Source organism: Oncorhynchus masou, chromosome 31 (assembly GCF_036934945.1).
Source record: "Oncorhynchus masou masou isolate Uvic2021 chromosome 31, UVic_Omas_1.1, whole genome shotgun sequence".
Lineage (NCBI taxonomy): Eukaryota > Metazoa > Chordata > Actinopteri > Salmoniformes > Salmonidae > Oncorhynchus > Oncorhynchus masou.
The window spans coordinates 70,465,269-70,479,006 of NC_088242.1; the positions used below are offsets into that span (position 1 = coordinate 70,465,269).

The window sequence follows — 13,738 nt, forward strand, 5'->3', positions numbered from 1 at the left end:
GTATAAACATTGCTGTGGCAGGACCAATTAAATCCGGTTCTAAATCTAACATGGAAAGAGCTGTCTGAAACATAAACCTTAACTCACGCGCCACAAATGCAAAGGGAGGCCACATTAAACACTGATAGTCTCTTTGCGAGGCAGTCAAGCTTTTAATGTATTTATAACGACACATATGAGAACTGCTCCATTCTACTGTATATCCCTGTAAGGCAACAATAACCACCAGCTGAAGAATAGAACAAGATCCTCACAATATGTGCCATCTAAATCAGGCAGGCCTTCAGGGTTTAGTCAGTGGATGCACATGCATGCGACTGAACTGCCCTCCTGTTTCAAGCCATTGGTTTTGGATCTCGTGATAAATGCAGCGGCAGAGCGGTTGCGATTGCTGCCTGTACGGCAAATCAGAACTAATTAAAGCATTTCATTTGTAAAGCTTTAGAAAGGAGGTGTAAAAACACATTCGTCTTACCCCCTGGCTCCCCTTGAAGCAAACTGCTGGCTGATTTGGTAAGGATCCCTGGGAAGGAGGAGAGAAACGGAGAAAGTAGTTATCCTTTAATATAACAGACGATAGCATTGCAGGTAAAATACAATTGATCCTAAAACACATTAGGTAGCATTTAAAATATTTAAATGAAATATTGTTATTTCATATCTGGTCAAGATATGCTAGCAAATACCTTTTCTGCAATTGCACGCTCAACACTGTCAATTTCTCACAAAGCAATCACGCTTTATTCATCAAGCTAACAATGTATTACAACAGTACGCCTTAGTTCAATTAGACCAGTGGGGAAAATTATACCCATTAGCCAACTATCACAATAATTAGAGTTTCCTATCGCTTATTTGCCCCAATGGCCAGCGTACAACTTCTTAAGTGTTAATTCAATAATAAAATGTGCTCTTATTAAGGCTTTGTGAGTGTGCTCATATCCGTGGCCCGTCGCCAGTATCATGGCTCTATATGGCCAGGTCCACAGATCAAGGGGCTTCACTGCTAATCTGCACTGGAATGTGTCTGATTAATCAATCTAGAGCACAGAAACCTTGTTTCACTCAATCAGTTCTCATAGTCAATTGGAAATTGAGGCATAACGGAAAAGCCTCATCACAAAGCTTTTAGTGTAAAATCCCTAATCATTTTCTCAGCTGATTACTAATTGTACCTTTGTTTACAAGTGGGCTACATTTGATCAGCCCTTAGGTTTGTGCAAGTCAAAATACATCTGTTCACGTACAAAGCTGTCCCCCAAATAAGCCTTTATCTAACCATAAAGAGGTGACCATGCTGTGCATGCTTCAGGAGTTCCTCAACATTCAGGCATCAGTACCTTCATATGACCAGAATGTAACATTGAAGAGAACAAAATAAACTGTTCTCTGCTCTCTGAGGTACTCCTAGCGATGGTACAGGGTCAAGAGATAAGAGCCACTATCTGAAAGTTACAGCTGCAGCCATGGTCAACAGGCCTGTTTTATCTGTTATAGATGGTTTTGGGAGAGGTCATCATGCTTCTTTCTTTCCCTCTGGTCATTGCTTAACAGGCCTACAGCTCACATTGCATTTTAAAGTGTAGGCTTATTAGAGATCCATTTCTTTTCATGGGTAAGAGTTGCAGGATAAACGTCATTAACAGAGGTTAGGGGCTGGCACTTTGCTCCTATAGTCGGAGTGAAACCCGTAATGACCAGACTTGACCACCTTTGCTGCTTTTTGACTGTAACACCAGGGTTACACAAGAGCAAAGCACTTAACCCTAATTGCTCCAGGGCCGCCATTGATAATGACAGACCCTGGCCGTGACCCCACTCTCTTGGGGGGGGGGGTTGATATGCAAAAAACAAATATCCAGAAATAGGACAAGAATATAAGCCCCCAAATTGTAAAAAAAACAACATTTGGGGAACGTGTGTATACAATCTGAAGTTATACTAGGGAAATAGTGTTTGTATCTAGGGCTGACAGTGAAGACCTGTGAATAGCAGAGTCAACAACCTCTGGATAATCAAAACAGTTGCTTTGTGAGAAGGTGTTAACCGTTGAAGGAGTGCAACGGTGTGCTGAATGAGGAATATGATCAGGGCTCTAAAGTCCACCCCTTTTGGTCACATATGCTCCAAAATAATTTTGCTGCAAGAACTGCCATTTTAGTTAAATAAAAAAATTGCTAGGTAGTTAGCCAGCTCTAGGTCGGCTGTACCTGCGCCAAAACGCCAGTATTTCTCATTTTTTCTCTAGTTTGTTCTCCATCTTCTTAAAAAAAATGGTAAGCCAACATGTCAGCGCTTTTATTTCTATGACTGATCAAAACAAGTTCTCATGTCCCGCTCATGGCTCGCTCATGTCCCGCTCATGGCCCGCTCATGTCCCGCTCATGTCCCGCTCATGGCTCGTTCATGTCCCGCTCATGGCTCGCTCATGTCCCGCTCATGTCCCGCTCATGGCTCGCTCATGTCCCGCTCATGGCTCGCTCATGTCCCGCTCATGGCTCGCTCATGTCCCGCTCATGTCCCTCTGCAGCGGATGTGCAACTTGAGTATTTTGGCAAGGAATTTGTTTGGAGCATCGAATTGCAATAAAATGCCAGTATCGAATCGCAATACATATAGAATAGTGAGAATTGCAATACATAATTGTATCGGCACCTAAGTATCGTGATAATATCTTGTCGTTAGGTTCCTGGCATTTTCCAGCCCTAATTATTAGAGAGAAACTAATTGTTCAAAAGATATGACCTACATGTAGGCGCTACATGTTTTATTTTGCACAGTGGTGGGCCCGCATTTACACGTTCATAAACCAAGTCGCAGGCCGTTTTAAAACTATTCGTCGTCCGCTAAACGTTTGTTTACACCTTGATCAGTTAGCTAGCTGACAACAATAGGAAACGTGTGCTTTTACACAATGTAGAAACCTAATATTCCACAAATGACTAATTTCATTAATAGGTATGTGTATCAACATGTTAGGTTATAATTAACAATGTCTAAAGGGTTTTTCGTTTCTAAGGCACAGCGTGTGCTTCAAAAACATAGCTGGGGTTCATATAGGCTTTAACTCAATCAATGTAAAAATCTGCTTTTCTGGTGCTACTAAATGTATTTTGTGCTCCTAACTAAGTTGGGAGTACCAGTGCTACCAATGACTTTTTATTTTAGAGACCAGCAAATAAACAACTAAAACCCACACAGAATTTATACATGAGCTATGAATATTTGGTTAAGAGAAAATAATATATATATATAATAATAATAATAATCTACTTTGACTGTTGAAATGAGAGCAGAATTAGTCTACATTAGTGAGACAAAACACCCGTATATTTTACTCTGCATCTGTTTATACTGCAGCAGCCTACATTGGCCTTCAACAGATGAGGAAGTTACCATGCATTGTCATTGGGGAAAGCAACCCATAGTTCTACACCACCTAACGGACCAATAAGCTCTGAAATTGGGCAGGGTTTCAAATGTTTAAAAGGACACCACCAGAGGACAGTGCCACCCACCCCTATTTCAATTTAATTCCTGTTCTAGAGCGGCAATGCTCGTTTAGGTTCCACCTCCGAAGGATGACGCAGGCTACTTACACATATTCGTGAATTGGGGAAGGGAAGGTGATTTCCACATGGAGTGGAGAAACATCAATAAATAGCTAGTTATACTGACAGCTGTCAGTACCCTATCCTGCAAACCTTATTTAGCTAGCTTTTGTTATCCGTTGTTGCTGTGATTTTTTACACTACACCATATTCAGAAGATTAGCCAGCTGGCTAGGCTGTGGCTGGTGCTGAATTTTTCATAAGCATTTAGGGAAAACACAGATGGAAACCAGTATCTTTGACTTCGTCATCTATTGTCATCTCCAAAGTTTGGGCATTATCCATAAATTGTGGCCACGAATCCGCCACAGAAACAGTAATAAGATGAAGCTCATTATGGAGAACTACTGAAAGGTTTAGAGACATGCATTTTTCTACATTGCAATGGACACGGTGCAACCTTTGTTGCCTAGTAAGTGAACTGAGAAGACATTCTCATTTACAGCAACAACCTTGGTAATAGTTACAGGGAGTATAGGCTGCAGGTATGTGGGCTGCTGGCAGGATTTGGCTGCAGTATAGCAAAGCCAAATCAGCCAGTGCTCATGGTTCTCACAGAGGAAGTGAAATGATAGGCTACTATGACTTTGCCCATGATGCACTCCGCAAATCACATGTAACAACACCCAGAGCGCATCAGACACAAAACACCAATACAAATGTAACAGCACAACAACAAAAGAATTTCATAAACATGTTCCTTCAAAATGTCTTTTGCAGGTGCCTTTTCATTACAGGACAGATACTTGTAGTTTCTAGCTGCACCAATCAAAGCAGTGGAGCGTGTAGTGAAGTAAAGCGATTTATCTTGACGGGGGGGGGCAGATATGCAGATATGCAAAATGCAACTACTATGCAACTATTTCTGATAAAGTAGCACTGCAAAAACATTAGTTTACATCCCCTGTTTTAATTTGCTCCACGGCTTAGGTGGCCAAGTGGACTCAAGGCCGTTTGGCTCAGCTCAGTCGCAAAGAGGAAGAACTTTGCAGCTGTTTTTGATTAAGAAACAATGCCATGCTCAGGGGTGGTAAGGAAACACACGACAATGACAAGGATTTCTACAAAATGTCCCACTTCGGATTTCCCATTTCAATTCCAAATTTGCGCAACTGGCTGCAAGATGGCCCTATTAATCATTTTACATCGTTTGTCATCTTATGCCCAAATGTAATGTATTCAGCTGGCAATATCTCATGTCCTCCATGGACCGGCTCGTACACAAAACATCCCCCTGCAAAAGGGTACGTTTCCTCAACCCGATTTATGGCTCGTCGGTGGGAGAAAAAAAAGTGAAAATATTTCTGCTGTCTTAAGAAAAAACAACATTTTCCACAACCGTTTTTGGATTTTCCGTCAACTTCCGGATGTTGCACGCCACGTCAGTCTGTTGTTCACTTCTGGCTGAGCTTGCACCACAACATCAGGAAGTAGCATCACCTAGCACGGTGATGGAAAATAGTGTTTTATTAGACAGTACTAATATTTTCCCCATTTTTCCTCCCACCGACAAACCATTAAATCAAGTAAATGAGAAAACCGATGCACCTTTAAAGCCTGAATGGAGGCTGTTGTGTACGAGGTCCATGGGGATGAGTGTATTACCAGCTGGGTTGAATGCGTCGACGTCCAGAAGTAATAGGTCATCAGGAAGAACTACGCCCTCTACAGGTCTTGGCGCTAAAGCCCAACTATATCATACTTTGACAAAAACGATGACTTATTGACAGACTGACTTGTTTCCTAATCCACGCCCCTACCTTTTTTTAAAGGTATCCTGTGACCAACAGATGCATATCTGTATTCCCAATTACTTGATTTCAATTGATTGATTTCCTTATATGAACTGTAAATCTTTGAAATTGTTGCATGATGCGTTTATATTGTTGTTCTGTGTAAGTGCACGCACATGACACTTTGGCAAAAAAGATGGCTTTTTTGGGGCGGCAGGGTAGCCGCGTTGGACTAGTAACCGAAAGGTTGTAAGTTCAAATCCCTGAGCTGACAAGGTACAAATCTGTCATTCTGCCCTGAACAGGCAGTCAACCCACTGTTCCTAGGCCATCATTGAAAATAAGAATTTGTTCTTAACTGACTTGCCTAGTAAAATAAAGGTAAAAAAAATTATAATATCAGAGTTGCGGCTGTTGTTCACATGAGTATCTGCACTCTCATTCTCTAGAATGGCCCCACTGCTTCTGCCTGCCATACATCTTTGAGGACATGTATTTTGATTGTTAGAGGGACTATATCTTCAATATAATAGAAACTCTTTGGCCGTGGGCTTTGAACAGAGCACTTGGCTCAATCACGCTCGTGAGACCAGCCCGGTTCCAAAACAACTGCAATCACCTTTCACCCGGAGTAAACTCCTCCTACCAGCGTTACCGGGGCCAGATAATCGAATCCCCTCACTGCACAAAAGCACAGCAACAAAACTGCCCTGCCACCACCACCCAATAGCAACAAGAGACTCCAGGGTTGGGGTGACAAGTTCTCATGTCCTAAATAAGGTATTTATTTCTCACCAAATACACCACGTTTAGGATAGATATCCTTTGGAAATTTGAGAAATTTAGAAACGCTTACACATTATCCATGTCAGATTGGCATATTGCTATTAGGCTAGGCCTACACATTTTTCTAAATGACAAACTGCAACATGTTATCAGAAACCATAATAGGTAATGTAGGCTGTTACTTTTGAAAGTAACACCATTGCTGGATAGATTAAAGCCTACTTTCGATGGCCTACATTTATGCTACATTCAAGCTAAGAATTAAAATGTTAATTGTTGTTATATTTAGAGCCTAAATATGGTGGCTATGTCGCCATGATCTGTCTCAGAGACTATCCCAATGTTAAAAAGTAGACTACAAAAGTTATGAAACGACAATGTAGTTAGGCGCTTTATTCCAACATATCACGATAATTTAAAAATACTTGCATTAATTGTTAGTTTCTCAATTACGAATAGATAGCCCAAACATGAAGTCTGTCTGAAGGACTATAACATATGTTTACTTTAAAACACCAATGGATCACATACATACGCTAATATTCTACACAACAAACATGCATCACACAAATTACATGTCTCATTCTTTTTAGCGAAATCGGTGGCGTTTTCCAAGCAATTTTAAAACAACCTCAAATTGTGTATTGGATGCTATGGCATTATTTCTATGAAGTCCCATATAATCAAGCAACCATAGCCTACTTAAACGGAACGCTTTCCCATCGACCAATAAAGCTTACACCTATACAGTGCAAGCACAAGGAAGTGTACAATCACCACATAGGCTACTGTGTCGCTGACACTTTCGGAACTTTTTACCCAGTGGTCTACCTCTTTTCACTGAGATTAGACTAGTCGGAGGAGTATCCAAACAAACACCTGCGCGATAGTAAATAAAGAATTGTCTAGGACTTACCTTCAGATTCTGATAGGCTTCAAGCGTTCGAATGGCGGTATCGGTTAGCTTGACGTGAAATAGAGTTTTATTTTGAGCTTTCTTGTTGATTTTTGCACAGGAGAGCCCATACCGATGCTCCTGTCTCAGCGCTGCCATGACTTCAACTGGGGTAAATTGGCGACATTCTCATTGAAACGTCACTTGGACCTAGGAGGAGTTTACATTGCCTGCGTTGCCGTGATCACGTCACACACACACACACACACACACACACACACACACACACACACACACACACACACACACACACACACACACACACACACACACACACACACACACACACACACACACACACACACACACACACACACACACACACACACACAAATTGTTAATTTGCATGTCTTTGAATGTCTTTGTTTTGATATTATAATAACAATGTCATACAACATGTTAGCATCCTAATCCTTCTCAGTTTTTATCTACTAAATGAGAGGGATTGCATTGTGACAGATTTTTTTGTTTGTTATGCTTCTATTGTGAATATGAATCATAATCATTGTTATTACTATATTGCATAAAGTGAAATATCATATAATCTCCTTTTTTTGTGTAGCCTAATACAGCCTAATACTATGTTTATAACCAATGTTCTAATTCATTATACAGCCCTGGGGTCATAACAAATAAAAACATTATTATATATATTTTTTCAACTCCAAAAATAGCCTATGGTCCGTTGATCAGCTGGGCCGATCCCCTGCTCCTAGACAGATAAGGTGAAACAGACAGTGATGAAAAACTAGGACATTTGGGTTAATTAAAAGGTGTAATCCCTAATAGACAAGATGCTTGGGCAGTGGTTAAGGAGATCTATCACAGCACTAATGGAGTCTTTTTACTCGTCATATGGCCATTTGAGGTTCTCTATGACTATTTGAACCAGACTATCAACAACACATGCCTCACAGCAAATGTACAGTACATAGCCTAGTGCAGTATGTTGTCTTTTGCAATAATGTGAGAGGAGATAATGAATTCAGACCCCAGAGATTATCACTGTGAATGTTCTTGTCGGTTGTAGCTACTATGTGGGACAATATACCTCTGGAGATTTAACAACCCAAATCCAAACTCTCAAGTGATGGTATTACGGAATTGTAGAATGCAAGTGTGGCTCTTGCTCAGCTGTGTATTAGTCTAATAAGGGTATTTTCAGTAAATGTCTCTAAGCTGTTTTGCAGTGCTACAGTATTAAGGGGGTTGGGGATAAAACAGAGGGGATCATCAAACCATATGTAGGTGCAATTAGAAAGCCTTGTTCATGTTGCGTTTCTACAAAAACTAACATACATAATACTCACAAATCATTTTTGATTCATACAGCAAAAAGTAGATACTTTGTATTGGAATTGAACTTCTTTAGTGCATTTCATTTCAATCAAATCATCCCCATTGGATGATAAATTAATTAATCTAACATTATTTTGATATTTTCTATGCAGATAATATGCATCGTTCTTAAATCAGTCTATACATAATTGATGAACAAGACAAGTGTAATCCTGTCTATCCCAATACCCATTTCAGGTAAATAACCATAGCATTCACTGCAAAGCTAATTTTCCCTTTAGTCAAGTATATTTAGTTTAGGTATGACAGTACTTTTGGTTCCCTTTTCCTGTTGCGACATGACCAGAAACAACAATGACACACACACACACACACACACACACACACACACACACACACACACACACACACACACACACACACACACACACACACACACACACACACACACACACACACACACACACACACACACACACACACACACACAAACAAACTCAAACAAGAAAATGTAATAACTGTATAAAATGAATGCAAGATCTCAGTTCATGTATCATTGTTAAGATAACAAATACTTTATATTATATTGACACAGTGCCAGGGGATACCTGACAGACACTCCAAAATCATAAACGCAAAAACATTATGTTTGTGTCACTGTTTAAAAACCAAAGCTGTTTTCATTTAAATTGTGAGTGCATTTTGAATTGAGGGATGGTTTATGATTACATGGGTTGTGGTCGTATATTCTGATCTTGGTTGAATTTGCAATTCAATGAGTTATTAAGCTAATACACTCTATGAGACACAGTGTGTAGTCATTATAGTACTGAGGCCTGTCTTGTCTTGAAAGTGTTGCTTACTGGCTCCTGTTCCACAGAAAGTATGTGGTAAACCTAGAAAAACCTGTTCGGTTTTCAGAAATGTATTACCCTCAGATCACATCAGATGATAATAATATCTAGTTTGTGCCACACACATGTTGCTGTGATTGTTTTCCCCTTCAAACGTATAACAGGATTAAAAGGTGTGGAAGTGCATACATTGTTGATTATTAGTATATAAAGGGAAATCCACTCGGCTCAATCTAGCACTCAATGTCTCACATAGGTTATCAGGGCCATCCTAGGAACGTTGGGTCTCTCTCTTAACACTCAACTACTTAAAAAGGGAAAATAAGATCTCGCGCCACAGAATAAGACAGAACTACATCCAAGACAGCAGTCCCTATGATCTTATTGGTGGAAAGCATTCATGGAAACTGCATTATGGGGCAGCGCGATGAAGTCATTAAGAAGCTTACAGACGTTCTGCCAGATTAGATGTTGCTCTCCTAATCCTACAGATTACAGTCACGCAAGCCTGCTGACCGAGTGTGCTTCGTTGTGTTGTACAATTTCTTTGCATTGATAATTTCTTGTTGCTCCTAACTCTCTGGAATATGTAGGCTATCAAGGAGTAACAGGATTGAGTGGAGGTTAAGGTGAGACTGTGTATAGCTCTAGTTGATAAAACAAGGCACTGGTAAAATCTATTGATGCAACCGGGATACAGTCTAGTTAAGGATGTTTTTAAATTGGATTTAACAGCAGTTTATGTGAATGTTAGGTTTTCATAAAAACTACAGACTGTCTCTAATGGATGAAGGCACATCTCAGCTGTAACTAGACCGAGCAACTGCTTCCACACTACAGAACCAACCAGCCAGGCAGGCAGTGTGGGGAGAGATAGGTGGAGAAGGATCATCTCTTTGGGAGGCTTTCACAGATGGTGTCCCTTGCTCCCTGTAGTGAGATGGAGCCAGAACCCTGCCCTGGAATGCAAGAGAAGCGGGTGGTGGAGACCAATGAGCCAGTGTTGAAGAAGGCCTACACAGGCCCTGGTGACAATGAAAGTCAGGAGGAGAAGGAACTGTTCCATGGGCTTCTGCAGGAAGACAAGGAACCCCATGGGGAGGGAGACCCCAGGATAGACTGCCAGGGTGGAGGGAAGGAGGGCACTACGTTAAACCAGCTCCCTATGTCTGAGATTACAGAGATCCCCTGTGTGGAAGAGAGGAAGCTGAAGACCCCCAGTTTTGTGAAGACAGTGCGGTTCAGTGAAACAGAGTCTGTGGAGGACAGAGAGAACTCGGAGGAGGTTCTCTTCCCAGACCATGAGATGTTGCAGTGGACCTCCTCCAGCTTCGAGGAGCTGTTCCTGGCTGAGGACTGGGAGAACATCACAGGTATGATACTCAATCAATACTGTCACGTCAAAGTTGTTTAGGAATGATGAAATATTGAAATGGTTGTTGAAGCAATATTGCTCTCATGGTAAACGTTTTTGTTCTATTGTTTGTCAATTGTTGTGGCACTGCCTGTAATTTGCTTGCCAACAAATTCTACAGACATTAGAAGTTACGTGGGGTATTGTCTATGTAATTCATTTAATTCTATTTAGTCAAATTCTATTCTATTTAGTCAAACACTGGCATGTAATGGCTTCTGAAACGTTATTACACAACATTATTCCCTTTCCTAATAGTTGTTTTCCAAGTGTCTGTTGATCAACAACAAGCAGATTAACCCCTAACCTCCTTCCTCCCTCTTTCTCTCCCCCTCTGTCTGTCCATCCCTCACTCCCTCCTTTCCCCAGATGATCGGCTGTTGAGGAAGAAGGTGCTAGTGCCTGGCCCCCAGCAAGCTGTGCACCCAGCCTGGGGTCAGGAGGTCACAGTCAAAATGCAGGGAGTGCTGGAGGACAGGACTGTGGTGGAGAAGGACCCTAAACTGGTGTTCGTCATCGGAGAGGGAGATGTAAACCAGGTGGGCCCTACAGACATTCTGACTGACGACAGGACAGGTTCCAGCACAGCTGTCCTCCACCCTGTCACACACACCTGCACCTGCTAAACATAACACAGGGTTGGCCTGCTCCTTCAGAGAATCTACATGTGATATACAGTATAGGTTGCAGTATAGCCACAACACAACAGCATTGTAAGTTATGTATTGGTATTCTATGTGGCTATAAGGTTTCAATGTATGCCATCGTAACACTAGACATTTGAGGTAAGTTAATCACTCTTCATTAATAGATTTTCATAATTATTATCTAATGTGTGCAAATAAAGTATTAACAGTGAGAGATCTGTGGATAATACAGTGCTGTTTGACACACAGGCCCTGGAGGAGTGTGCCATAGCCATGCAGCAGGACGAGGTCGCATTACTGCTGGCAGATTCACAGTACACCTATGGACTTCTGGGAAGGTAAACACCGCTGGGAGAAAAACACATTCATGATCCACAGCACCACTGTAGGGCAAAGACAATCACAACACTAACAAAACAAAGATATTGGTTCAATTAAACTTGACTCCTGCCCCTCCTCCAATCTATAAGGAGGTTGTGTTATGGGGGTGAGGGTGTAAAAACCCCAAAATTGATTTGGCCATCTATCACCCCTCATTTCAAAAAAGTAATGTGACATATATCATCACGCTAAGGAACTGAGTCCTATTGTACCTGTTGATCAGAGTGTGGCGGTCCCAAGTAGCCTGACTAATGAACCACAACCCGGAGCAGATGGCCCCCTCCAAACACCATTCACACATGGCTAGAGGCCTCTACTCTCTCTCCCACCCTATGGTAAAGACACCACTCAAATGACAGCCAATGGCTTGGATTTACAACCCATGCCCCGTTAATGAGCCATTGCATGCATAGAATTTAACACATTGACACCTGTGGTTCTGACACAATGATACTTCACATGCAATGTTTACTTCAACATGCTGCTGTAACGTGATCCTTACTCTGCAAATTACCACTTGATTTGCAAAATATACAGTGCCTTGCGAAAGTATTCGGCCCCCTTGAACTTTGCGACCTTTTGCCACATTTCAGGCTTCAAACATAAAGATATAAAACTGTATTTTTTGTGAAGAATCAACAACAAGCGGGACACAATCATGAAGTGGAACGACATTTATTGGATATTTCAAACCTTTTTAACAAATCAAAAACTGAAAAATTGGGCGTGCAAAATTATTCAGCCCCCTTAAGTTAATACTTTTTAGCGCCACCTTTTGCTGCGATCACAGCTGTAAAGTCACTTGGGGTATGTCTCTATCAGTTTTGCACATCGAGAGACTGAAATTTTTTCCCATTCCTCCTTGCAAAACAGCTCGAGCTCAGTGAGGTTGGATGGAGAGCATTTGTGAACAGCAGTTTTCAGTTCTTTCCACAGATTCTCGATTGGATTCAGGTCTGGACTTTGACTTGGCTATTCTAACACCTGGATATGTTTATTTTTGAACCATTCCATTGTAGATTTTGCTTTATGTTTTGGATCATTGTCTTGTTGGAAGACAAATCTCCGTCCCAGTCTCAGGTCTTTTGCAGACTCCATCAGGTTTTCTTCCAGAATGGTCCTGTATTTGGCTCCATCCATCTTCCCATCAATTTTAACCATCTTCCCTGTCCCTGTTGAAGAAAAGCAGGCCCAAACCATGATGCTGCCACCATCATGTTTGACAGTGGGTATGGTGTGTTCAGGGTGATGAGCTGTGTTGCTTTTACGCCAAACATAACGTTTTGCATTGTTGCCAAAAAGTTCAATTTTGGTTTCATCTGACCAGAGCACCTTCTTCCACATGTTTGGTGTGTCTCCCAGGTGGCTTGTGGCAAACTTTAATCAACACTTTTTATGGATATCTTTAAGAAATGGCTTTCTTCTTGCCACTCTTCCATAAAGGCCAGATTTGTGCAATATACGACTGATTGTTGTCCTATGGACAGAGTCTCCCACCTCAGCTGTAGATCTCTGCAGTTCATCCAGAGTGATCATGGGCCTCTTGGCTGCATCTCTGATCAGTCTTCTCCTTGTATGAGCTGAAAGTTTAGAGGGACGGCCAGGTCTTGGTAGATTTGCAGTGGTCTGATACTCCTTCCATTTCAATATTATTGCTTGCACAGTGCTCCTTGGGATGTTTAAAGCTTGGGAAATCTTTTTGTATCCAAATCCGGCTTTAAACTTCTTCACAACAGTATCTCGGACCTGCCTGGTGTGTTCCTTGTTCTTCATGATGCTCTCTGCTCTTTTAACGGACCTCTGAGACTATCACAGTGCAGGTGCATTTATACGGAGACTTGATTACACACAGGTGGATTGTATTTATCATCATTAGTCATTTAGGTCAACATTGAATCATTCAGAGATCCTCACTGAACTTCTGGAGAGAGTTTGCTGCACTGAAAGTAAAGGGGCTGAATAATTTTGCACGCCCAATTTTTCAGTTTTTGATTTGTTAAAAAAGTTTGAAATATCCAATAAATGTCGTTCCACTTCATGATTGTGTCCCACTTGTTG

At 41.3% G+C, this 13,738-nt stretch overlaps 2 protein-coding genes across 2 annotated transcripts in view; one reads left to right on the forward strand and one right to left on the reverse strand.

Annotated features, from left to right (window-relative positions):
* The window catches only part of LOC135524359 (RNA polymerase II elongation factor ELL2-like), a 49,497-nt gene extending 42,295 nt beyond the window's left edge, over window positions 1-7,202 (reverse strand). The window contains exons 1-2 of the mRNA XM_064951823.1: window positions 7,047-7,202; window positions 476-523 (exon numbers count right to left, since the gene is read on the reverse strand). Coding sequence (XP_064807895.1) covers window positions 476-523; window positions 7,047-7,184 — 186 coding nt within the window. The 5' untranslated portion in view covers window positions 7,185-7,202. The remainder of the gene's footprint in view (window positions 1-475; window positions 524-7,046) is intronic.
* LOC135524364 (peptidyl-prolyl cis-trans isomerase FKBP8-like) overlaps window positions 6,043-13,738 on the forward strand; it is a 63,511-nt gene continuing 55,815 nt past the window's right edge. Inside the window, exons 1-5 of the mRNA XM_064951830.1 lie at window positions 6,043-6,124; window positions 7,147-7,197; window positions 10,175-10,611; window positions 11,022-11,191; window positions 11,549-11,637. Coding sequence (XP_064807902.1) covers window positions 10,179-10,611; window positions 11,022-11,191; window positions 11,549-11,637 — 692 coding nt within the window. The 5' untranslated portion in view covers window positions 6,043-6,124; window positions 7,147-7,197; window positions 10,175-10,178. The remainder of the gene's footprint in view (window positions 6,125-7,146; window positions 7,198-10,174; window positions 10,612-11,021; window positions 11,192-11,548; window positions 11,638-13,738) is intronic.